The sequence below is a fragment of the Dromaius novaehollandiae genome, chromosome 4, assembly GCF_036370855.1.
Source record: "Dromaius novaehollandiae isolate bDroNov1 chromosome 4, bDroNov1.hap1, whole genome shotgun sequence".
NCBI lineage: Eukaryota > Metazoa > Chordata > Aves > Casuariiformes > Dromaiidae > Dromaius > Dromaius novaehollandiae.
In genome coordinates, this window is record NC_088101.1 from 73,802,679 (window position 1) to 73,828,581 (window position 25,903).

Below are 25,903 nucleotides of genomic sequence, written 5' to 3' on the forward strand. Positions count from 1 at the left end.
GCGGGGCGGCGCCGCGAGGGGGGCGGCGCGTCTCGTGCGGAGCCGAGCGGTGCCGAGCCGCCGCCTCCACCTGCTGCCGCTGCGCCAGTCGCCGGGTGAGGGGAGCCGCCGCCCGCCCCTTCCCGCGGGGCCCTTTGTGCTGCTCCAGAGCTGCCCGGAGCCACGCGGCGGCTGCGTCACGGCCGAGGCGCTGCGGCCGCCGACATCGCCCCGCGCGGAGCCCGAGCCGAGCCGTCCGCCCGCCTCCGCCATTTCTGCGCCGGCCGCGGCGGAGCGACGCCTCGCCGCCCCTGAGCTCGGGCCGGCAGCCGCGGGGGTGAGTGGCGGGGCCGCCGCCTCCCTCCCCCCCTGCTGCCGCCGCCGCCTCCCTCCCTCCCTCCCTCCCTGCCGCCGCCGCCGCGGGGGGCCGTTGCGCTGCCGCTGCGGGGGGAGGCCGCTGCGGCGGAGGGGCTCGGGGCCGGGCGGGGGGGAGCAGCGGCGCCTGCGAGCCCGCGCCCAGGGCCGTGGCCGCGCCCGGCCGGCGCTCCCCGTTCGTCAGGGTAACGGTTCGCGGGGCTGCGCCGCGCTTCGTTTTAATTTCTCTCGGAACTGAAGCAGCAGAAGCGCGGGCGGCCGCTCCTGCTCCCCCAGAGCCCGCGGGCTGCGCAGCCGCCGCGGCCAACGCGTCTTTTTGTTCTTTGCGCGGCGCTGCGGGCTGGGGCAGCGGGTGGCGCCCCGGGCTCTGACACGGCGCCCCGGTGTGTGTGTGTGTGTGTGTGTGTGTGTGTGTGGTCGCAGGAGAGCCTGCCCTCCCGGGAGGATGGTGAAGCTGGGGAACAATTTCAGCGAGAAGAGCACAAAGCAGCCGCTGCTGGAGGATGGCTTCGACACCATCCCGCTGATCACGCCGCTGGACGTCAATCAGCTGCAGTTCCCGCCTCCCGACAAGGTACCGCCGCGCCGGGGCCGCCCCGGGCGGGCGACAAAGGACGGGCGTGTGCGGGAGCCGACCGAAATCCCGAGTAACGCCGGGTGGTGTAGGGAGTGGCAGATCCATCTGGGGGGAAATATTGGCAGTTAAGCTAATGCAAATCCAGCAGCAGGGATCTGCATTAAAATTACTTCAGTTGTCGTGAAAAAGTAGTGGAAAACATTAGCGATAAGCATATTTAGATTTCGATGCTGCTGTATGGAATACCTAAACATACAAATGCAAGCATCTCGATGCTATATTGTCATATCCCTTCTTATTCCATATCTTTCTTTTCAGTGTCCGGAAGGTACTGTATATGCCCTCTGAATTACATGAATTTTCTGTCTTGAAAAACCTCCCCTAACGGGAAAGCACTGCTTTATCTCTCTGCAAGATGTATGTACGTAGGCAGACCGGCCACAGGGAGGACTTCCATGTTCCCTGTGTGCTTCAGTGGGACTCCCTGCTAGCCCCAGGCAAGCTGAAATGCCGAGATGAGAACAGCCTGCTGAGCTTCTCTTTACAGATTATGTGGCCCCAGACCTCCAAACGGGGGATTTGGATGGCCCTTGGCTGGAAGGGGACAGCCCAAGGTGCTGCTTGCAGTGTGTTTTCTGTATTCCTCATTACATGGCTTGATTACTAAGGATTTAACATAAGAAAATGATGTAGTAGCCTGTAAATCTGCCTTTTCCCCTCACAGTAAAGAATTTAGTAAATGTTACCATGAGTAACATCGTGCTATATCCAGTAGGATACTTTTTCAGATATTCAGTTTTCAGATATTCAGTTTTCAGATATTCAGTTTTCAGATATTCAGTTTTCAGATATTCAGTTTTCAGATATGCATCTGGCAGAAAAGCTCTATGATCTTTGGAAAATGCAAAACTGAACTGGGGAATGGTCAGTAATATCTTTTAAATGATTTTCGTGATGATTTTTGTTTTTGGCTTCATGTCTTCCAAGAGCTCAATTCCACTTCTAGATGAACTGATAGGTAAAGTTCCTCATAGCTTAAAAAATTCACGTATTCTTGTGTTAGTGGTAGAGAATTTCAGATTTTTAAATTTGCTGTGTACCATGTTGCTTGCAGGTAGTACAAATACATTTGTGACCTCCATTTGAATGCCTATCAACATCATTCTGGTTTGTGTGTGATGACCAGTTGGCAGGCATAAATACAGTAAGCCATAACAGCTGCTCCAGAGCCTTAGGGCCTGTTTTCCACCCTCAGTTACATGGGTGTAAATCCCATAACTGAGGACAAAATTGCACCCTAAGGCTTTAGAACAGCTTACGTCTTATGTGTCCGATATGCCTGCCAACTGGTGACTGGACATAGCCAATTACTGAGGACCGACATCCAGAGGCATTTGTTATGTTACTCTGTTATGTTACTCCGCTGTCATGCAGATCTCAAAGTGTGGTCTGTGTTGTCAAAGATTTTACTTAAGTGGTGCTCCTGTCTAAGGCCTTGCGGATCTGTGCTGCTTTGATTACTGCTACAGTTCTTTGGCTGACAAAGACTAGAATTGGGCAGAACTCCTCCCACCTTCACAGGTTTGCCTTGAACAAAAGCAGACATACACCTAGACTTAAAACCTAAAGAAAGGAGTATTTGATTGGCTTTTCTACTTTTCCTGCTGTCCATTTGTGTGTTAGCTTTCCTTTCTTTATGCAAAGATTGAGGAAAAATAAAAATATATACCTGCTTTGTTCTGTGCCTGTCCGATAAGTCATGTAAGTATTTCTTTGTTGGTTGCTGTGGACTAAAAGGCAGTAGGGCAATTGATGTGAAAAATAGCAAATGTAGTAAGTCAGGATTGACACACAAATCAAATTCTGAAGTACAAAGACACTCATGTATAATAAATAGGAGTACATACTTCATATATCTACGCATATTATTCACTGACAAGGCTCCAGTATGGCAGTGAAGCATAACTTCAAGAATAGTAGTGACTGTAGCACTAAGATTTTGATGATTTTGACAGCTTCTAAATTAAGTGGATGAATTGATTTAAATTCATTTTTAGGTATGTTAAACAAAAGAAGACATTACATAACCAAGCAGATAGAACTGTATGTTCAGTTCAGTAGCAACTGAATGTGATGTGAGTTGCCTGAGATTATGCAATGTAAGGGGGAGGAAGGGAAGTAAAATGTTAAAAACATTCCAAAAATCTTCAGTTTACTCCCATGATGCTGTTGAGCAATCATAAAGTTATATAATTATAATTATCTTATAATTATAGCTGAAAATAGGTTTAGAAACTACTTTCCCTATGTCGTGTACATATCTGTGTAATATTTTAAAAGTATCTAATAAGCTTTGTGATACTGGGCCTAGGCACAGCTACATATTCAAGATAACATTTCAGGGAAATGGAGGGGGGAACCAAAAGCTTTAATTTCAGTACCGGGCTACCTGTAAGTGTCACAGTCCTATTTTCCCAATAATGTAATTGCCATTGGTAACAGTGGCACAATAATACCTGATAATGTAAGGTAACAATAATACCTGATTCCAACAGTTTAAAAGGAATTGCATATTTATCCTTTGGAACATCAGAGAAAAAAAAAGTAAATCTAAACAGCATTGTCAATACCATAAACAGCTTGCGGTTTTGAGAGAGATACTTGAAAAGGTCCTGAAAACTGCAGAAGACAGAAGTGAGGCAAATAGGCTAGGTATGTGAAAATTTTGTACAGCTAGAGTGCCTAGGAGAGCACTGGAGATATGACTGAGGTAATGAATATTTTAGGGATAGAGTAAGATGCTGAATTTTGTGGCTTGGGGCAGTAGCTCATAGCAGGAAATAAACTGAACTGAACTCACAAGGGTTTCTGTGCATCTTGTTGCTCACAGCAAATAATCCAAAAGTTTTCTGAGACTTTAAGAATATAGTGCAGAGGGCTATATTCTAGCACATACAGAATAGCAACTAGATGGGTCATTTCACTTCTTTCAAACTCAAAATGGTGCCATCAAAGAATATTGCTACTGATGGTACATTTCTAAGGGCCCTTTTAAATAACCATCTGATCCTACTGGTCTGAGGTTTTAAATCACATTAATGGAATCACCTGAAGCAAATGGAGGTGACTATTCTCAAACTATACAAAAAGAGTGGGAAGAAGTTGGTGTTTCATGATGCATTTGGATTTGAACTAAATAAATGCCTGTGTAGTATAGCAGCACAGTAACAGAACAGTTGGAAAAAAACTGAACATTTGAGAAATGATGTTGTGTAACAAGTCGTCTTTTAGGTCCATCAAAAATACTTTGAGAGAAAATTTACTGACGATTGCTATGAAAAAGTAGATAGAAAAATGACTAACATCTTATAACTTCTGTAGAGGAATTACACGCAGTAGGGAAAATGACTAGTATTGTGCTAGATCCCCTTGTAGGCAGGTAAAGCATAGTAATACTTTTATTTCTCTTTAATTGCATAGGGAAATTGTTTCCTGAGTAAGTTAGTTAATTCTTGAGTAAATAAGATGATGGCTAGTTTCAGGCTAGTCCAGGCTTGGCAAATGCACCTGAGGGTGTGCTAGTAAGGTACTGACAACTTTCTTTTTGATTTTTCTTTTTCTTTTAAGGTTGTGGTCAAAACAAAAACAGAATATGAACCTGATCGCAAGAAGGGAAAGTTCCGTACTCCTAAAATAGCTGAATTCACAATCAGCATCACTGAAGGGGTTTCAGAAAGATTTAAGGTAAGCAGTGCTATCTGTAGATGGTAATGGCTCAGTTGTGCTCATAGAAGTGCTTACAATCAATTGCTGATTGTAGTTAAACCTGGCTATAGCTAACACAATGGCTGTTGTAGGTATGGCTGGAGATAAATGAAAAAAAATCAATGTTAAAATAGTTTGGTACTTAGCCATGAGCAGCAAAAGCAAATCCTGCAGCGTTATTGGTTTTAATCCCTCACTGGCAGATCAGTTCAGAAGGCACCTCTGTTAGTGCGTGGATTTTGGGGCTTTGCTTGGAGGTGTGTATGTGGGCTGCGCACAGTTAACCCTCATTACGTGAGTGAAGCTTCTGTTAGTGTTGAAGGGCAAGAACCACAAGAGTATTTGTTTTCTTTTTGGCTTATTATTTTTTTACTGTAGCCAAACCATTCCCATAAAAGCACTGTCATATTCCATTATGATTTTTTTACAGTTAAATGTATGAGTTGGCAGCTCAGGGATATACACCAGAGCTCTTTGCTATCAATTTGCCTGGTCCTGTGTACCTTACAGCTTGGTGATGACTGTGCTGGAGGCCGGCAGTTCAGCAAGAATCAGTGTCTCAGGTTTACTCTTTAGTGTCCACATCCTTACTCCTTTGAGTAGTCCCAGAGGAAAGCTGGGAGATTAACTGATGCAAGGATTGAACTATCTTTCCTCCTTCTCACTGGAGGATAGGTTTTCTTGTTCTACATAAGCAAAACAGGAAAGTTTGCACTTCTGATCATGTTTTCATACCTATTGTCTTAATAAATGAAGTTTATCATTTTCCAGTGCTGCTAATTAGGCATACCAAGGATGCCAAGGCATTTTTAAACAGTAGGCAACCGTGCTATTCAGTGCACAGGTACAAACAAAGTCGGAAAGCTTAGCATTTAGTCTGAGGAGAAATGCAGGGTTTCAATAAAAATGTGTATTCTCATTACAGAGCACGTATGTAACCTCCGTTTGTGCGATGGGAGTTTTAGGATGCACCCAAGGATCCTAATTCTGTAACATGGAGAATAAAACTCAGGAATTGTGCCTGGCCTGTGCTTCTAAAACCTCCCTAGACTCAAGCTTACCTTCAGAAATGTATATGCAGCTCTACCTGGAATCAGAGCAGGCAAAACAACAAAGCAAAAGAACAAGGTGGAGGCTCAAGGAAGGGTTTAGTCCACATTTGCAAAGGGCCTTTGTGGAGTGTTGCCATGGCAAATGTTTAAGTGTGGGTCACCTGATAGAGTCTTCAGCCTTATAATGAAATCTGTAGGTTCTCTGTAAGTTGTGTGGGGAACCACCTCAAATTGGCTAATAGAAGATGCTATGGAGTGCGACAGGGACTTATTGAGGAAATGAGACCTGGTTCCAATTTTTCCTTCATCTGATTTGGAGCAAGGACATCCCATCCCTCAGAGAAAATCCTTCTGGGAATTCTGCCTCTTGTTTTCTTTCTCCTCCTGAAGCCACTGTTCTGGTCCGTGAGAGTTACCCCCCTCCTCTCAGGTGAGGCTTATACCTACTGTGTTGTTGGGCAAGATGCAGATGGACAGCTCAGAACAAGCATGACTTTTGCTTGGCTGTCTTTTGTGCCAGTCCTGGGTTTGAAGGCCTCTGAAAGGAACTCTGAAAATGCTTTTTAGATTGCAGGAGAGAAAGGTGAAAAAGTGTTTAGTCTGAATATCCTGCTAGGATTTAGGTTCCAAGCGACCGAGCAGAATCTATAGTTGGGCGTTTTGCACTTATCCACTAGCAGAGATATAGGGAATAAGGGACTTCATCACTATAAGATTAAATTGTAGATGAGGAAAGATTTGAGTATCTCAGCTGCGTCTAAACATTTTACTTAGGAATATACATCTCTTTGTAGATCTGGGTTCTTTCTGTCTTTGGGAAAGCTGAGCAAAGAACAACAAATAAATATCTTGTCATGCTGTTGTGTAGTCATTTCTAATTTGTGTGGCTGAACAGTAAGATGCCAGAGCATTTTGATGTTGCATTTTTATGTATCTTTGGATGGCGTACTTAAAACAAAATGTCTTTTAGATATTACTTTACGATGATCACTCTGGGATTAATCTCACACTACAGGGTTGCTAGGTTTTGCTGCTAGGTAACTACTGCATCAGAGAAAGGTTTCAGTAAGATTTGGTTTCTCTTGGGAATTGCATGATGATTCACACTGTAGCTGTAAGTCTAGGCTTCGAAAGGGGGTGTGTGGGGGTTGATCAATTAGGAAAACTGTGGTTCAGTTAATTGAAAACAATAGTTTTATGCAGAACAATCAGGTCCTAAAAATGTCCCTTAATTTCTATACAACAGTTTTTGAATTAAATTATGCTGCTTGTAACATTTTAAAAAGCAGGCATGATTGTCATATTCACCACTCCCAGTAGTAAATATTTCATGAATAATTGATGACATTTCATAAATATGTAGATGAAAAGTACTGATTGTGTGAGGTTTTCTCCTGGGTCCTTATTAATTGTGAACTATCATGTTAACTGCTGCTGTTGATTCTGAGAGAGCAAAAAGATATTTGTTTGAAAATTAAATATTTGCTATAATTATAAAATGCATTATTTAACTGGTGGGATATTGACTTTGGTTTGTGTGCATGAAAAAAACCTCAGAAGCTGTTTTAATGACTTTAATATTCTACATCACTGATGCATAAGCTTGCCACAAGACACAAAATCAAATGTTGCACTAGGAATAAAAACAGTCAGTCATATTTACTAATAATTCACATGTGTACTCTAAGATGTAGTTCTTAAATAAGGACAAAGCAGATAGCATTTTGGGGATTCAGCAGTGCAGATCATCTAAAGCTGTGCTTCTTGAGAAATTATGCATTATAACAAATGAAGCAACTCCAGCATGTGCATATGTCATGTAGATCATTTGGTGTTTTAGCAACTGAGTGAGTGAGAAATTATAAAATGTATTCTGTGCATTCATTCGACATTATGACAGTTATAACAACAGAGCTGAGAATGTTTACAAAGGAAAATGCAAGTATGATTTTGTGTATGAAGCCACATTCTGAATTCAAATTAGAATCTGTTTCAGGTATCCCAACAGGTCAGAATGTGAAGACTTCCTGATTCTGTGAACCCTTAATTTAATTTTATGGCAGTAGTCACACCAAAGATGTGTTTTTTCACTGAAGATCATATTTTTCTCTGAGAACTAGAAGTCTCTTTCTCGTTCTTTGGACAGTGTAGGCTCATGTGGGGAGCTGGTCCTTCACATCTGGTAGGCAGTTTTCACCAAGGCAGATTTTTCTCTCCTGTAAATCATCCACTATACAGAATAGCACAGCCTGGCTGGAAATGTCATTTTGAAAGAGACTTACGAATCAGGTGATAGGAGGAAGTTATTGCAGGAGGAAATTGATGGTATCAGTTACCAAGGCCATACCTCTGGCTCCATTGATGGAACAGCATTTTTACAAACTCCAGTTGGATTTTGTGATAGCATGTCTGTTCTGGCTCCCATTGAATTGGGTTACAACAGTCAGTTGCACAGAAGCACACCAATTTCAGAAACAGTCTGTTGTACCAAAGCAGGAAATTGTTTTTCTCTTTGGGAAAACCTGAATAAAGAACATTCAGTAGTGTTTTGAAAGCAAATACTTCTGTTTCCCAATAAACTTCAAGCAGGCAAAAAAATTTAAATAAACTGAAATTGTGGTATACCTTAAGCCACGTGGTTCTATACAAAGGCAAATCAATTCTTCAGACTTTATCCTTGACATCTATACACATATGTAACTGCAGAGCCAAAGCCTGAAGCTTTCCTGTGTAATAAGACCATATGGTGCAAGCCATGTACTATCAAGTAGCAAGCAGTCACCTAAATGTATTCATGAAGTTATGGAAGAGGACTAGAGACCTTCTCTTAAAATTTTACTTGGTTATTTTAAAAGGTGGAAAAATATATGTGTATAACATGTATTTAAATGTTCCATTATTGTTCAGTCTTAAAGGGACATCCTTTAAAACATGTTTACCTGTTTTTCTTAGTATTGCTATTACTTAGTAACACTAAGTAATATTATTATTGCTGCAAAAATAATCAGAGAAGAAGATATTTCTTTGTTGGTTTCTGTGTGATTACTTTTGATAGCACTTTGCTTCCAATTGAAGTCTGTTAAATGCATGACATAAGTCAGCCCACTCCTGTACAGGATAGCACTTCCTTAAGAAATTCCATGTCTGTCACTTAGTGCTGGAAGAATGGCAGGTACTTACTGCCATGAGGAGTTCTCTTTTCTTCAACAGAACTACTCACAGGCTTAAAGTTGCTCATGAGTGTAAGTGTTTGGCAGGCTTTAGGTTTTGAATCTTTCCTGTGTTACTTAAGCAAGAAAAATAAAGTAAAACTAAATAACAATTCTTCTATTTTAGTTGTTATTTTTAAAACAATAGATGTAAGTGAAGGCACTGCACCTATCTTTATTGCTCTTTTTTAATCCTTTTTCCTCTTTAATTCTTCTTTTTAGTTTTCATTTTCCTTTCTTTTTATTCTCTTTTTTAAATCTAATTTCTAGCTACAACTGACAATTTCCTGTTAATTTCCTGATTAAAAGGAGTTTGCTTACAGTTGGAGTTGGAAGATTTACGTAAAACGAGTGCCCAACAGCAACTCCCCTGTTATGAGTCAGGTGTCCTGTGCATTTATATTAATTAGAAATCCTGTTCTTGGAGCAGGGCCACAGACTCCAGTGACACAGAAGATGCTTTGGGTCTCTCCAGGTGTAGACAGCCTTACACGGTCCTTCCTCAGATGTAGTAACCTTATCTGGCCCCTCTCCTGGCCTTACTAATCCTTTCTAGAGTTTGTATGGAAAAGTAACAAGGTTCATACTTCAGGGCTGTAAGGTTTCTTCGGCTGCTTCCTCTGACCTCTGTAGCGGTAACACTATTATGTGGTGCAGTATGATAGAAGGACATGATGGGGACACTCTGTGCCATGACTAGTTATGTCAAACCGTGAAGCTAGTCTCTCAAGGCCACTGCCTTGTTACCTGCTTTCTGGCAGTATCTCCCTCAGGTTTCATTAATCAACTCCCTTGCAGGCAGGCTCTTGTTGCCTTGCACTGTCACTTTAGGAGGAACTTGGTCTGTAGCTTCTTCTTATTTTCAGTTACTGTCTTTCATGAATCTGCCGTTTTTGCTACTTCTCTCAGGAATCTCCAGGTAAGCTCCCAAGCCAGTGCTATCTTCCTCTTTGTCTTCTCTGTTTGAGAAGGATAGTCTTTTGATTTGTCTTGCTTTTTTTGTTACAGTCTACCCCAAGACTCTTACCTTCTTTGAGCACAGAGGTTTGGTGGGGATGTTCTGGCAGAGAAGTTGAGTTTAATAGTTAGATGCTAGTCATATAGCTAAATGTGATATGTGATGTTAGAAATGCCCTCCTGAAAGGAGGCAGCTAGTTGTCTTTTGAGCCACCAGTAATATTGTGTATATTCCCATAGTGGTTTAACCAAGTTGTTCTATATAATTGGGACTGCTATATAAATTAATCTGGGTCAAATCCTGCATGTGGCATGTGAACATTCCTTTTTTCTTTCATGTTGCCATTTTCTTCAAGCTGAATCTTCTTTATTATCCCTTACATGTATTGTTTCAGGCTCATCTTGCATGTAAACTTTTACAGACAGGCCCAGGTAAGAGCAAACAAGAAAATTATTTTGGAAAAACATAAATGTTAGAGGAAGTGGACGGCTGATTTCACTGTTCTGGAACATGCTGGCAGAGGGCATTGTACAGTTGGAGATGCAGGATTTCAGTGGAGAGAGGTCGAACTGAGGTCATGGCCATTTGCAGGGAAGTCAACGCGATATTTTACAAATTTTAGTCTGTGGGATGTAGCCAGACTCAATCTATTGTAATTACAGTCTGCCTGCCTAAAATTCTGTAGTTTAAATTGGATAGCAATAATCTTAATTTCCTGTCCTAAATGGTTGTGCAGAGTTGCTGTATTTCATCCCAGAGAGCTTTGCGTTTCACTGGTGAGCAAAGCATAAATTGGTTGTAAATCATTTCAGGTGAAAGGTGCTCTATAAATATGTCTTCCCTCTTTTTGTTTAGCACCAAGTGTGTGCTAGCACTTGACAGACAAATCAGAAGCAAAAGCTGTGTTCCTAAGAGGCTACAATTGAAATAGATAATGCATGGATGTAAAATAGAGGTGAGATGTGACCAAGTGCCAGTGATTGAGCAGCGAAGATTACTGCATGTCTTGTTAGTTCCACCTTAGTTCCACTTCTCATAGCAACGTGAACGCTCCTGGGTGGATTTGTACGCTTTCTGAAAGGTGCGCGATGGGAAGAAAAGCTTGAAGGAAAGCAGTGCAAAAACGCACAGAGTGGGTTAATGAAAGAATTTCAGGCAAGGAGAGGAGGCATGAAGAGAAGTGTGGAGGTGATGGCACAGGAAGAAACAGGTGGCAGCAAGGCTTTAGTGGGACAGTGAAATAAAGGCAAAGTGAAAGGAGATGGGGCTAAGAGGAGCAAAAGAAGCAGAATTATGCATGGCCTTGAAACAAGGCCTATAATTTGTTCAGAAAGGGACAGAAGCCAGGAAGGGATCTGAAGAGAAGCAGGCAGAGTTGGTGCAATTGATGAATTTTGCTATAGCATTCACTTGATTAAAATGGGAGCAAGATAAATGTTAGCAAAGTGAGGAAGGAGGAGACTGCAGCAGCCAAGCAGAGCAGAGAACACAGCTTGCAGTGTTTTGCAGCTGCAGCAAAGTAGGATGGACTGGTTGGGAAGATCTCGTAGCAGATCTCGATGGTAAGGCCTTACCACCAGCCGTTCACATTTTAGTGTAGTTGTCAGATCCGGTGAGTTTAATTTGTTTGTCTAAATGCTTACAGAGTCCGAAGATAGGTTTTTTTGCCGTGGGTACACTTAGTTCATTCATTAGTCATCTCTCATTTCGATTACTGTAATGGCTTCTGGCTAGACACTGTCCTTCTTCTGCTCTTCACTTACAATCTATTCAAAAATCTGCCACATGCATAGTATCTTGTCATCTCTTCTGTTCACTTAGTTCTGCTGCCAGATCTCCTTAAAACTAACTTTAAAGGATGCCCCGAAGATAAAAACAAAACTGCACTGTAGGTCCCTAGTTAAAGGAAAGGCTTGATAGTGCTATCTTGTAGTTATTTCATAAAATGTATTTTAAAAGACAGTCACTCATGTGGTGTGGCAGACACCTTGGTGTTCTGTGGGCTGTGTATGGCAGTGCATTATCATAGTAACTCGAAAGAGTTCTGCTGCCACTGTGTGGGGTCCTGCACTTGGCCAACTGGCTGCCACAAGGAGAAGAGACTGAAGGTTTCCTTGTGGGGAGAGGAGTGGTGCTTGCACATGAATTGCATCCTCTCCTACCTTGAACACAAAACGAGGAAAAGTTGCTGCCACTGCCCTTGTAGGAAGAAGAAGATAACTTTCCCTTAGCTTGTACAGAGCATACAAAGTTGGTGTGGAAGAAAGCAATAAAATGTCAGCTTTGGTAGGGCTTGTGGACCAAAGCAGCAGCTTGTCACCTTCCCTCTTCCTGTGCTTTGATTCGTGAAGGGCAGTTCACAGGAGAGAGCTCGAAGGCGAGGCAGAGAGGTGGGTTTGTGCTGCGTTACTGGCAGGGGAGAGACGCTGACTGTCTCGGGTTCAGAAGTGAACCTGGGATCAGACAGTTGTGGACCATCGATGGGTTTTTGTGAAAGTGAAGGAAAAAAATTGTTAGAAGGAAGAGAAGGATTTTCAGCTTATAGGAGAAAAGTGAATTAGATTAATAATGGGATCATCTTGGAATCCACTGCTGGATTTCTTTCCATCTGTGTCATTTGTATGTGCAGCTTTCCTTTCCTTGCACACAAGTTGCTTGTATCCTGAAGGATGCTAAGAGAATGGAGCTTCTGTTCTGTTAGGAAGGAGAGGAGCGCTTACTTGATTAGGGATTTGCAAACGGAGTGTGATTACAAATTATTGGAGATAATAAGACTAAAAATTTACATGTTAATACCAAAATTAATAAGATTAGGTAATTCAATAAGTAAGTGAGAGAGAATGATTATCTGAGAATTAAGAGCCAGGAGCCCTGAGAGCTCTTCTCAGTGGCTTACTGTGTGGCAATGGAAGGACCATGTTAGATGTGACTTGTAAGAGCACTGAGAACTCACAGCTCCAAATAGGTCACTGAAACAGGTAAATGTTCTGTGTCTCAGCAAATCAGCCCTGAGGCTGTGACTCTGCAGCATGCCAAACTCCAGTAATGTGCACAACACTGGGCTTTCGAGGTCTTTCAAAAAGTGTAATTACTTTCCAAAACAGTTTCAGAGTCTTGGAGAGAGTGATCGTGCAATGATTGTGGAGTTACAAACATCTGTGTATTGTCTAATACTGGGTTTCAACTACAAAATAGCTTGTCAGCTTTACAGTGTGTTCCTGAGGCCTCATGTGTACGTCAAAATGGTCACAGCTGGGAAATAATTTTGTAATTTTACTATTTCCTGCCAGTAGGATGGGCAGGGAGTATGTTTAAAATGCTTTGAAATTTGTGAATATTTTTCAAAACATTTTAAACCATTTACCCCTATCCATGGAGGAGACAAACGTGAGCTGAACCAATCTGTTGTTCTGCTTGGCGGCAGTGTCCAACATCATAGAACAGTTCTCTGAGGGAAAGCCGCTTTCTTTGAGGCTGTGTGGAATCCATCTTGGGAGGGCATGGGAAGCCTTGGCAGTAATCCCACCTGGTCATCTTCTTTCCTCTCCCTGTTTTCTTCTTTCTTCTCTGTCCCTTCTTTCTTCTCTGTCCCTTCTTTCTTCTCTGTCCCTTCTTTCTTCTCTGTCCCTTCTTTCTTCTCTGTCCCTTTTCTAATGGGAAGAGAGATGACTGCCAGAGTGGACAGAAGAGGGTAACGTATACTTTGAGCTAGTGGGCTGCAGGGGTGGGAAATGAATGACCCAAAGGTTGCAACTTGGAGTGGACTCTGTGTGTGTTGTGGAGCTGCTTGGCTGGGTGAGGATTGTTCCCTCTTTCTCCCTGGTCCTTCATCGCCCCATGTTGCCCAGCTCAACAGGGGCAGAAGGCCTTGGGCCCATGGCACCACAGGCAGGCTGCAGTACTGTTTTGGGGTGGAGGTGTGTTCAGGCCCCTTGGCTTGGTTGGGGATGCTGGCAGTGTGTGGGACTTAAAGATACTAGCAAGGTGTTAAAGGAAATGGGACAAGGAGTCCAGGGTGAGAACCGCAGTGTTAGGGGAGAATGGTCAGTTTTGCTAGAGCCTGGGGTACAAGGAGAATTCTTGGGGGAGAACGGAGAATAAAGCTTGTTACGTTTGTGGGCAGGGGAAGATGCTTGAAAATGGGGGACAAGGTTTGGGCCAAGCCACGGGCCCTGTATGTGTGTGTGTGTGTGGGGGGGGGGGGGATGGCTGAGGAAAGATGGGAAGGGGGCCCAAACAAAAGCAGAAGAAAGGACAGACCTGCTCAAAATACATAAGAAGGGCTGAGCTCAGAGGTGGCTGGGGCAGGAGTGGGGGAATGACCAGGAAGGAAAATGTATCTGATCTTGGATTCACGCGTGACATACTGAGACATGGGGTGAGCTGAAGACACGAAGTTGGCAAGATAATCTATCTGCGTTAACCTTTGTCTATGCAAACGAGTAATAAATTTGGGGAAAGACTAATTCGATTTGAAAACTGATGTCAGTGTGAGGTTTTCAGAGTGTGATTAAAAATGTGATTTTTTTTCTTCTTCTTTTTTTTTTAATCCAATGACTATTCTGGGAAACTGAAGATGTTACTATTAACCAGAAAGGTCCTTTGCTCTATGTCTCATTTAGATTGGCAGTTACATTAATATTTACATTTCTTCTGCTAAATTACTTTCTGATCTGTGGTTCTGCTTGCCCTCTCTTCTGGCCCTCCCTTTTTTGCTTATTTTCCATCGATCAAAAATCCTTGTAAAATCCTTGGCTTCTGCAGCAGACTGTGTTCCCCAGACTGGTTTCCACTCGGAAGCTTAGCACTTACTGCTACCTGTCCATGGTGAAGTTAGCTTCCTAGCATGAGAAGTCTGGGAAAGTTCACCTCAATCTTCCAGTATCAGTACTAGTCCCACTGCCAGACGCAGAGTTTGCAGTGTTACAAATCCTGTTAGTTCTGGGGTTTATTGTAATGGTAGTGTGAGGTATTTTTTCCCCAAGAGGCAAAGCTTCAATTTGCTTTCTTGCTTCCTAAAATATCAGATTATTTTTCTCAGAGTAATTGACCGTGATATGTCGAAGTTCTCTTTTTAGGAGGTGTATATACCTGGCTTACCCGTATTTCTTTAAAATACAGATCATATTGTACTTTAAATTAGTAACATAATTATGATTGTTTCTGTTTATTAGTGTTTTTTATGGTGGAACAGATGCTGGCTTCTTTCTAACTTGCCAAAAAAAACCCTCAGCCATTCTTACTCTGTGGTCTTCTCGTAATCTCAGAGCTACTCATTTGTGTTTCAGTAGAAGTTTTTGAAAAATAAAAATGCACATCTAGGACATTCTCCGAAGTAATGAATGCTATTTGCTCAGCTCACACCTTCCTCAAAAAAAGAGATCTGATTAGGGAGCTTTGCAGTGTAATTGCTAGGTGAAAAGCTTGTGCTTTTTCTGGCCAATGGGAGAGGTAGTACTAGAGGTAATTTTATCTCCTGTGTTACTTAAAAGGCTGCCCAGTCTCCAGCTGCTCAGAGTTTAATTCTGGGAAAGTTAGCCTGATACCGAAGCTAATTTCAGTTTGAACTTAATGGTGTGTCTCAGAGATGAATTCAGGACCAGAGAGGTCCTGAAGGACATGGGGAAAGTCAGTGCCATGCAGTGCAGTCTGTAAGGTACAGATCTGTAGGCTTCTCTGTGAGCACTGTAGGGACAGTTGTACCTGGACTTTTCAGCGCCCTACGTTGAATGCGTTGATGCATTCATTCCCTTATGGATCTGGCAGTGAACTACTCCTGTGCAGTTTCCGCATGGTGGAGAAGTCCTGGTTCAACCTATAAATTCAGGAGCATTGGGCATCCAAGCATACAGACTACTGGTGTAACAACTTACTGGTGTAATGTATGGTGTATCCATACGTAACGGGTGTAACAAACGCTTCTTTTAACAAGAGGGGACAGACATTACTTTCTCCTTGCCCTGCTAGTCACCTTTATTATTTGGATGACACCTGTGTTAATTTATTATCATCCGACTCCATTCTTGGCCAGGCATGGGGTAAACAAACATGTTTATCCAGTGGCAGCTGACATAAACTAGACTTGCATTTACATCATTCAAGTACTGGAAAAGCAGCCGACCCAAACCACCTCGACGTGTCCTTGTGGTGTCATATGTGCACCGAACAGAAAAGCAACCAAAAAAGCCTTGCGGTGCAGAGGCAATGGGCCACTGACCAGATGATCTGCTGTATTCTCTGAGAAGGGGGGAGGCAGAAGCACTAACCTGCCCCTTTTCTCATCTCCCTCAGTAATTAAGTAGCCATTTTTATTCTTTGCTTGATTTTACTGTAAAGCGCATTCATAACTGACCTCTGCCACCTGCAATAACAAACAGCAGTATAATAGGCAGTACATTCCTAACTCGAGTGTGTTTTGTTTGTCTTTACAGGTAACTGTGCTGGTCCTTTTTGCCCTTGCATTCTTAACGTGTGTTGTATTTCTGGTAGTCTACAAGGTTTACAAGTATGATCATACCTGTCCAGAAGGATTTGTTTTCAAGGTAAATTGCATGCACATTCTAGAAAAACAGAAGAGTATGTAATATTCTGTGTGCTATTTTCTGCATAACCTTGATTAAGTCATGCTGCATTGCATACAAATTTGTGGTTGTTTCATAGGTTAATGTGCTTCCTGCTGTGTTTTTCTGCTTAATTCGTAAAGGGGGTTGTGACTATCACACTATTTTCATAATGTTTACTGTTATTTCTGTTAATGCGCTAAACATTGAAAGTATACCAACAGTCCCAACACCAGTGTCCTGCAAACGGACTTCATCTGCAGCTGTTTGAGCAAAGCCTTTATTTATCAGGTCATACATTTGGATGTGGCATGTTCCTCCAAATTCATACATTGTAAGAAAGAACAGAGTGATAAATCTAAAACCTGGAGAAAAGCAATTGGCTCTGGAAGGTATGTCACAGAAACAAGAAAGTAATCATTCCGTTAAGAGTAGCAGAGTTAAATAAGGGCTGTAGAAAGAACTTCTTGTTCTAGAACAGTGACCTCCAAGCCCTACTGCCACAGGCCAAAAATGATGCCAAAAAAGGGAAAACATGCATTTATTTCAAAAAAAATACTTCAGCTAACTGAAAGGGATGCTGGGGCTCACATAATTCTTACAAGATGGTAGTGCTGGCTCTTCAACTGTGGTGTGGGCTGAAAGTCAGAAAGGAGACATTGATTTCTCAGTTGTAAATTCAACAAGGTTGAACTTTGCTGTAATTAGATAAGAAAAGTAGTCTTGGTGATGGCATTCTTCTCTCTAGATATTCTTTTAAGAATATCTAATCAAACGGGCACCTCGCATGATTTTCAGAGTGATTTTAGTAGGAATGGGTGCCTCAGCACTCCTGAAAAACCTGTGCAGAACCTTTTGTGCCTGTCACTTTGGGCACATGAATACTTTAAAAGAATCTTGTCAAAGTTACAATCAGTGATGCTGTACTGCATTAACTTAGCTCCAAGCGTTTTTAGGTTACTGCTTTCCCTTGGTTCAAGAGAGAGAGAAAAAAAAACCCATTTGGTTGGAACTCAGGAGATTCAGCTTGTGGTTCTGTTATTTTTTGTGTCGTCTCAGACAAGCTGTGAAACCTCTCTGTGCTCATGCCTCATGGGATGATAGCTTTTTTCTAATCTTTCTCTTGGCTTCAAGCACTTTGGAATATGGGCTGTATGTTCCCAGAGTGTGTATCTTGATGCGATCTTGACTTGATGAGAATGGCCAATTAAGTGCTCCTGTCATAATTCTAGTAACAGTCTGCTTCTTCTGTGTCTTTTTGTGTCATGTCATCCTTTCCTTTGAATTGCAGCCTCCTGTTTTCTTTTGCCTTTTCCTTCTGGCATCACAAACATTTGAGGGGAGGACAGTTTTTTAGTTGTATTTTGGTTGCACTGTTGACAGAATCTGACTGGGTTTCTCTTCTTAGGATCCTGTGTTTCAAACAGAAGTCAGGCAAGATGTCCCATAGCTTATGTTTTTAAGGTGCAGCACATATACAGTACTGTGTACTCTTCCAGTGATGGGTTTTGTGGAGGCAGTTTCCTGAGTGTTCAGTGGCATAATGCTAGGATTCACAGTGTCTTTAGTCATTCAAATTTATGAGTTTTACAGAATAAGCATGTTAGGAAGCCACAGGCCTGAAACTAGCAATGCTGACATGAATTTGCTTGGTTCGTGTACCTGTTTATGGGAGAGTCTTTAATATGTCATGGCATAGCTTGGCACAGATGTCCCAAGAGAGCTTAAGGAGAATTTCATGCCAGTTGTGACGACTTTGTGACCACTGCCTCTCTGGACAGGCTTTGTGCTTCAGGTGAACTCGGCAACATACTCTGGCCTGGATGTCCCCAGGCTTTGGACGCTGATGTGATCCGCCTGTTAAGGGCAAAGGTGTCCTGCCTTAGGAAGTCTGGTACTGTGAAAATCTCTGCATAAAGCCTAAGCAACCATGTCCGTGAGTCAAACTCACTCCTCCCTGCTTTGATGCTCTCTATGTGTGGAGCAGTTCCAGAGGTTTCGCTGTTTTCAACCCGTCTGCTGTCCTGTGCATCCAGGGCTTTAAAGTCTGCTTAAAAAGGTGCTCATTTTCCTTTGTATAGAAATCTTAAAACTGCTTGAGCTTTAAATCACAGTCCGCACTAATTTGTGCTTGCTGAAGCTTTGTGAGACAGACATAATACCGCTGTTCTGATAAATGAATTCTAGCTCTTCCTTTGCTGTTGTGTATGTCCCTCCTCTGAAGCACTCCTTACTAGCTGTTGGGGAGACTCACTGGAGTTTATCTCCAAAGACCTGAGCCTGCTCATGTCCCTGAGAAATTTCTCCAGGGTGTTACTATGCTCCATACTGTACCTGTGACTCTTTACCTTACATGGCCAAGGCATCTGCCTTCTGCAAACTCATAAGCAACAAAGCAATTTTAGTGCATTAAAGGCAACGGAGTCATCTATTAAGTTTGGAATTACTGACCCGGCAAAGTTAATAAAGCAGAAGACACTATTTTTAAGTGAAACATTGATACCGCTGGGGTCTTCATATCAAGGGAACTAAAGTAGCCATCTTAATACAGCCAAGTATAGACTGGCAGCAAAGATTTTATCAGGCATTAAAGGCCTTAACTCGCAAATAATTTCTGAAATAGAAGGGCCGTGAAAGAAACAGGACTGCCAGCTCACTCAGTAGCATCCATTTTCTCCTCTTGCTGTTCCTTATTACTCCTCTAGTGGTTCTGGGAACCATGAAAACAAATAAAGATAGAGAGAAATGTTCTGCATAAGCTGACAGTCATGGGCAAGCCGCAGGGTGAGACTCGGCACCAGTTCCCATAGCTCTGTAACTGCAGAGCCCTGCTTTGCTCGCCTCAACTTGCAGCTAAGCGAAGGGGGCTGTCCTTGGGCAGTATGCAAAGAACTACCGGTAAAAAGGTGGTTTTGTCCATCTTTTGTAGAAACACAAAATCCTGGGAGCAGAAATACAGTCAAGATGGCATCTCTGATACATGTTCCTTAGGCCCTTCTGTGACTATAACAAAATAACATTACTGGGTCATTTTGCCTGTGACAAAGCAAAGTGCTTCTATTATCAATTAAAGATTCTGTGGGGGTTTTTTTTTGGACTGGCAGTAATTTTGGCTTGTCTTCAACACTGATAATTATATTCCATTTGCTTGAATTTCCCTGCTGGATTTAATTAGATCAATGGATTGTGTTCCTTCCCCCATTTTAAACATTCAGAGTGAGTTGTGACCATATCCCATGACTGGGTGAAATAATCACTATAAAGATGTCTGTATTTAAGTCATTTTATGTCCTCATGTCTGAGGTAGTGTCAGTTGTCCCAGCATGGTGACATAGTTGATGTACATGAACACACACAACCAAATAGCTCTAATCCAGAGTTGTCCATCTAATGTTTTTTAATTTAGGTCTTGCATATGTGTGGCTGACTGACAGTTACATCTGCGGGGGGACCTCTGTAACATACAGTGCTGAATAGGCCTAAGTCTAGTTAGGTGAACTGAAGTCCTGTCTTTTAGTTCATACAAAACTTTGGGGCAAGATTTGCCCTGGCTACTAAATTATAGTAGCAAGGGCCAGTGATAACACAAATAAATAAATTGAACCTTGTTGGATGTGGTAACTTTGAACACTGTCATGAGTCTGATGCACTTCTGAGCTTCTATCACACAAGCAGGTTAGAAGTGATGAGTTGTTAACTCGGGGGAGGATTGTTTGTCCTGTGACAGTGATTCTTCCTGTAACAGCCAAATCTGCCGTAAATCATATTCATGGGGCAGGTTCATAAAACTACCTATAGGCCTATTGTTTTGGCATTTCTTACCTTTTTCTTTCATACTCTTTGATGCTTTCTTCACCCTAAAATTTTTAGGATACAGAATTTATTTTAGGACAAGGTCATCTGGTAGACCTTCCTCCCAGCCATTTTGTTTTGCATTTTATGATTTAAACTGTTTGAAACAGTTGTTACTGATGCTAATTTATGCCACTTTTTTTTTTTTTTTTTTTTGACTAAAGCAAGGTTAAACGCTAAACTAAATGTGGACACATTTGAAATAGTATCTGATCATTAAAACCATGAAATTCTTGAATATACTTTTGTGCTCAGAAATGTCCAATGCAGAGTTTTGTTTGCCAAATTCTGAGAGAACAGTAACTGTTAAAGTTGCTTTGTGTTGTAATACTACAAATTGCAGAGGTGGTCTTCTAGTGCTCGAAGTAGGAAGATCTAAGAGCCTATTTCTTTTTAAAATAGTTGCATTTAGGTTAGATGGGATTAAACATTCTTTCCTTGAGCTGATCTGAGTGCTGCAGGTACTCACAGCTTGGATTTTAGAGGGTCAGTTCCAGTGCCTAAATCACTGCCCCAGCGCTCTGAGGAATGTGGCCTGGACTGGCAGGTCGGATGGAGGACTGAGGGAGAGACCTGAGCCCTAGTGGAGCAAAGCTTTGAGGAGTGGCAGGATGTATATAAATCATTTTTCCTTCAGTGCAACAAGCTGCTTCATGGACTTCTACTGCATCATCACTAGAATGCTTTCTAAAAGCTGCCCACAGCCTAATGCACTGCATGCACACATTCACTTTGATTTTTAAAAGGACAATAAAGTTACAATCCTACCTAGTATTTAACCATGTAAATCAGGTATTTGATTTTCAGAAGCTTGGAGCACCCAGCAGTTCCAATGCAGTACTCTTAAACTTCTGGGAAATTAAATGATATAGTCACATTTAAAGATGGATTTTTAAAAGCCTGTTGTTAGCTATGTCTTTCTGAAAAATGAAGAGCCAAGTATTTTGTATGTATACTGTGCACATAAGCTGGGACACCCATGATGTTTTCACTTTGTGCCTTGACTATGCTATAAAACTGTTCATACCTTGGCACCAGCATATTGGTATTAATTTCTACCACACAAACTGAAAACAACCGATTAAAGTGCCTGAATCTAATCTAATGATAGAAATCACGCATTTGTAATTGTACATCAAAGAGTGGGGCTATCTACCTATGGTGAGTAGAGAGGGAAAAGGAGGAGAAAGCAGCCAAATATGGCTGCAAGTAGAGATTTAATACTTCTAAAATTAATTTTGGGCATGCACGTTTCTTGTATGTTGTTATTCTGGAATAGAGGCCCAGACTGGTCTTTCTGGCAAATGCATGAAGTCTAAGGACTGCAGAGAGAAGAGCATTTTGAACACAGTAGAACTACACTGTAGTAATTGCTGTACATTGCATCTTGACTCATACAAAGTGAATGTTAGCTTAGACTAACAGGGGAAAAAAAAAAAATCAACCTACATCCAGTGTATTTGGAACCATATCTGTAATCTAAGCAATGGATTTTCTTTTCAGAATAATCAGTGCATTCCAGCTGGATTGGAAAACTACTACTCTGAACAAGATTCCAGTGCTCGAGGGAAATTTTACACAGTCATAAACCACTACAATCTGGCCAAACAAACCATCACGCGCTCAGTGTCTCCATGGATGACAGTACTGTCAGAAGAGAAACTGTCTGAACAGGAGACTGAAGCTGCTGAGAAATCAGCTTAGTTATGATAAGCTAGTTATTAACAATGTCATTTGAAGGTAACTAAGGGACTTTAAGGAACTCTTCATTAATTATAAATATGGATAATTTAGAGGTTACTCACGTTTATGGTGCAATTGCTTCTGTTTGCTGATACTGCTTTGCAAAAAACAACCATACAAAAACTTGCTGCAGACCATTCATGGGCATAAAACAAGGTGCATATCAGCATTGCTTTAGAGCTTTGACACCATTTTCAATGTTAAAGAAATCCAATGTTATGTATGGTCTTGCAATTTATTGGATGCTGACAGATTTCTTCATGGGATTTTTCAGGGTTTGAAAACTTAAGATAAATCATGTGTTCTGTTGTCTGAACTGACACTTTATTTATTAATTTTCTTATCGTTAGTTATTTTGCAAACTGAAACACCACAGCCATAACTAGAGTGATCTCTTGTTTAGCTAAGAGCTACATTTGTATTTGATTTTTTGCTCAAGCAAGAATGATAATCAGCACTGATATCAAGGGCATAATGATTGGTATGGAGAAGGAAAAGATGTCAGGTAGCATTTTTCTTACATTTCTTTACTGTTGTTGATTTGTAAGTGATAATGAAGTAAGTTCTCTGCAACATGGCATGCTCAATGTTTTATTATTGCTGTCAACAGAATTTAACTGCATTTCCACTGTGGCTTTAGCATCTTGGTAAGGATGTGCACTGAAACATGAACTAGATAAGACACTATGGAAAAACACAGGCATTTTTAGTGATGGATGTTGAGGATAGTGTAAAAAAAAAAAAAACCACATTAATCTAAGGATGTTCTAATGAGAAATGACATGTTTTAATCATATTAAGAGGCAGAAAGCCTGTTCACAATAGATGTAGTCCACTATGTAATTTGTTGGATATGACAGAGTAATGTCTAAATTTGCTCTTTTATTACATTAACATTTTCCCTTTTATATATTATGAATATCTTTGAGTTATATGTATGGTTTGCAGTTTGCTACTTTTTAAAACACAGAGCATCACAAGTGAAACAGTAGCATACTAGATAACACAGCTTGCTGTTTTAAAGCTACATGTGAAAACTGAGTGAAGAAGTGTAACTGTCTATGTATGGCTTGGGAGGGGAAAAGATGTAGAAAAGCATAGTATTGTGGATTCACGTTAAAGTTCCATTGTAATTACAAATTTCTCATCTATTCTTAGTATGAAACCATGTTTTCATTTTTATTATAAATCTTAAATATATATATTACAAAAGAAACCATCCTGTTTATTTATAAGTTAAAATAAGTGTGTGAAACATTTTAGGTAACTAGGCCACTTTTCTTTTTTTTGTTCATGTTATTTGAATGTGATATTTCTGGTGGACATGTCAAAAGTTCCATTGCTTTTGTAGAGACTATACAGAAATGAAGGAAAACCCATCAATATAGGTTCTTTCTCAAGATATGTAGTAGAACAAACATGGTCACAGTTCCACTTTTATTTTTCTGCAGTAGAGTTGTATTATTTACAACCTTTCTTACCAATACAGTAAAAATAAGCATTATTCCTTAATTCTCTAGGTTTGATATGAAATGTGCATTACACAGTAATATCTGTAAAAGGCTTTTTATTATGTCATTTTGTTAAGTGGAATGCATAAAAAGCAATAAATTATGTGCCAAATTGTTCTTTACATTTAAAATTTCAAGCTTATGTTAAAATGTTCAAAACATACCATGTTTGCATTTTCTAGTAGGCAAATACTTTATTGAATGTAATTAATTCACATGTAACTTTTGACATTTTCACTCTGTACAGAATAAAGAATAAGGATGATACTGCTTGTGGCATATGATATATAGATACATACATTCCAGAAGAGAGACAGCAAAACAAATGGTTCATATCAACATATTTACAGAAGCCATTCAGATTTTACAAGATAAAGATTATCCTACACAGAAGCACTTCATGATATATCTCCTCCTCTTAAACTTAAGGCAATAAAACCAACTTTATTACATAAAGTAATTCAAGTTAATACATTGAGAAGAAACAATCAGACAACTTGTTTCTCTCATTATAACAGTAAACATTAAAAATAGTAAAGCTTTACTATCTAGTGAGACATCTCACTGCTTCCCATTCTTGAAGTCAGAAGCAGTTTTTCCTCTGACTTGCACAGGCAGCAGTTTATTGATTCTTATCTACAGGTGGTTTTGAGCTTTTCTTTGCATTTAACAAATTGCTCCCAATTTTAGTACTTTGAAAAGTGTGGCTTTAATAGTGTCTGTTCTTTGACTTTGTTCCAACATCTCAGAACATCTGTTTCATTTACACAGCCTCTTTGTATTATCCTCTTTGCACCTAGAAGTAAAGTGTTTTAGTGGGTGGTTTTGTTTTTTGTTTTGAAATCAATAAGCTTTTTTGATCTCTGACTGAAGTAGTTTTCAAAAATTAGAAGTAGAGGTCATACGTGGGCAAAATGGTCATGATGTACTGAGGTGATTAAGAGTCTGAGCCAGTGTAGGTGCTTTTGCACAGTAACAATTTTCTCTTGATGGGGTCTGCACACTGGGAGGTAGACTTTAAATATCACAGAAGTGTGGGTGACTGACACTGATAATTTTTTTTTCCTCCTGTTAGCTATGCTACAGCTCATAGCTTTCTTACCAGCTGATTCAAAGGTTTCTAGTTCTTTGCAGGATTACGTTTGATTTTACATTTGATAAAGGGACTTAAATGCTATCAGCTCCCTCTGCATTAATGGATATATATGCTTATGTGTTGGAAAATACTTCCATCACAGCAGCAGTATGAAAAAAATGCATGAAATATGCAGATAGGCCTACCCCACTCCATAGAAAAAATGTCAAAAGTTTTAAAAACAAAGCATGTAGATAATATTATGTTTTTAATTAGTTATCATACCAGTCCAGGAAAAGCAAGGAAAAGGAACACATCACAAGAAAGAAGAGGATCCATACTCTAAATCCAGCATTGTTTTTGATTGCCTGTGAGGAAAATAGGAATCTCCATTACCATTTCCAGTAAAGGTTCAATAAGATTTCAACAACAACCCTAGAAGACTGTTAGTGGCCTTCAGCCTTCCTTATCACAAGGGAAGAGACAAAACTTACCATTAATTTCAGATAGATAAAAGTCAGGCTGACTATACCTCTTTAGATTTACCCCACTAGAGTTTTTCTCAAAACCAGTCATTAAAAAAAAAAAAAAAAAAAGTCCAGGTCCCAGACAATGGAACTATAAACATGGAGAACTACATCAAAAATGTACATGTTTATTTAAAAATGAATTTTAAGTTGCAAAATTGAAATTCTGTTACCAGAAGAAGTCAGTCCTCCATCATTCTAATAAACATCTTCCACCTAAGAAAACCTAACAACTATTTTTGGAGGTTGATGTAGCAATGTCAATTAGGTATTTCACTCTCAAAGCAGGTAGAGCAAGTAGCAATTATAGCAAATATTTTTCTAGGATTCTTCTACCCAAAATTGACACTTGCAAATACTTGCATTTTACACTTCAGATTTATACATGTAATAGAATTTTTCATGTAATGCAAACATTAATATGAGTGAAAGGTTTTGTATTTAGCATCTTTCTCTACTGTTTCCTCAGTGCGCTTTAGGAAACATAGTTCTACCTACAAATGTGAAAAATCAAGGAAAAAAAAAGTAAATTCATCCCATGTTGTGAATACAGATCCCCAACTATGAACAGTGGAACAACCAGCTGACAGCTCTATGCCCTCAAAGTGTCCTATCTAAAATGCCCTCAAAGTGTCCTATCTAAAATGCTTTAAAAGCATAGTAGCTCTATGCTAAAATAGTAAAACTATTGATTTGAGTTTAAGAAAAAAAAAAAAATCA

At 40.7% G+C, this 25,903-nt stretch overlaps 2 protein-coding genes across 8 annotated transcripts in view; one reads left to right on the forward strand and one right to left on the reverse strand.

Moving 5' to 3' along the window:
• On the forward strand, positions 1–23,848 carry NSG1 (neuronal vesicle trafficking associated 1). Of its 3 annotated transcripts, none has more exons than XM_064511443.1 (5): positions 1–95; positions 778–928; positions 4,559–4,675; positions 16,347–16,457; positions 21,831–23,848. In XM_064511443.1, exons 2-5 carry the CDS (start codon positions 800–802, stop codon positions 22,029–22,031), a joined length of 558 nt encoding a protein of 185 aa, XP_064367513.1. In that variant the 5' UTR covers positions 1–95; positions 778–799; the 3' UTR covers positions 22,032–23,848. The 3 variants fall into 3 exon arrangements, with proteins under 3 accessions (XP_064367513.1, XP_064367514.1, XP_025977688.1); XM_026121903.2 differs by having other exon boundaries at positions 4–316; XM_064511444.1 differs by lacking the exon at positions 16,347–16,457 and having other exon boundaries at positions 2–316.
• STX18 (syntaxin 18) overlaps positions 22,802–25,903 on the reverse strand; it is a 73,475-nt gene continuing 70,373 nt past the window's right edge. For 4 of the 5 annotated variants that reach the window (XM_064511441.1, XM_064511439.1, XM_064511438.1 and 1 more), the window contains 2 exons: positions 24,942–25,024; positions 22,802–24,377 (listed from right to left, as the gene is read on the reverse strand). In XM_064511441.1, coding sequence (XP_064367511.1) covers positions 24,341–24,377; positions 24,942–25,024 — 120 coding nt within the window. In that variant the 3' untranslated portion in view covers positions 22,802–24,340. Of the gene's footprint in view, positions 25,025–25,903 lie in introns of all 5 variants that reach the window. The other variant, XM_064511440.1, reaches the window with a different exon arrangement.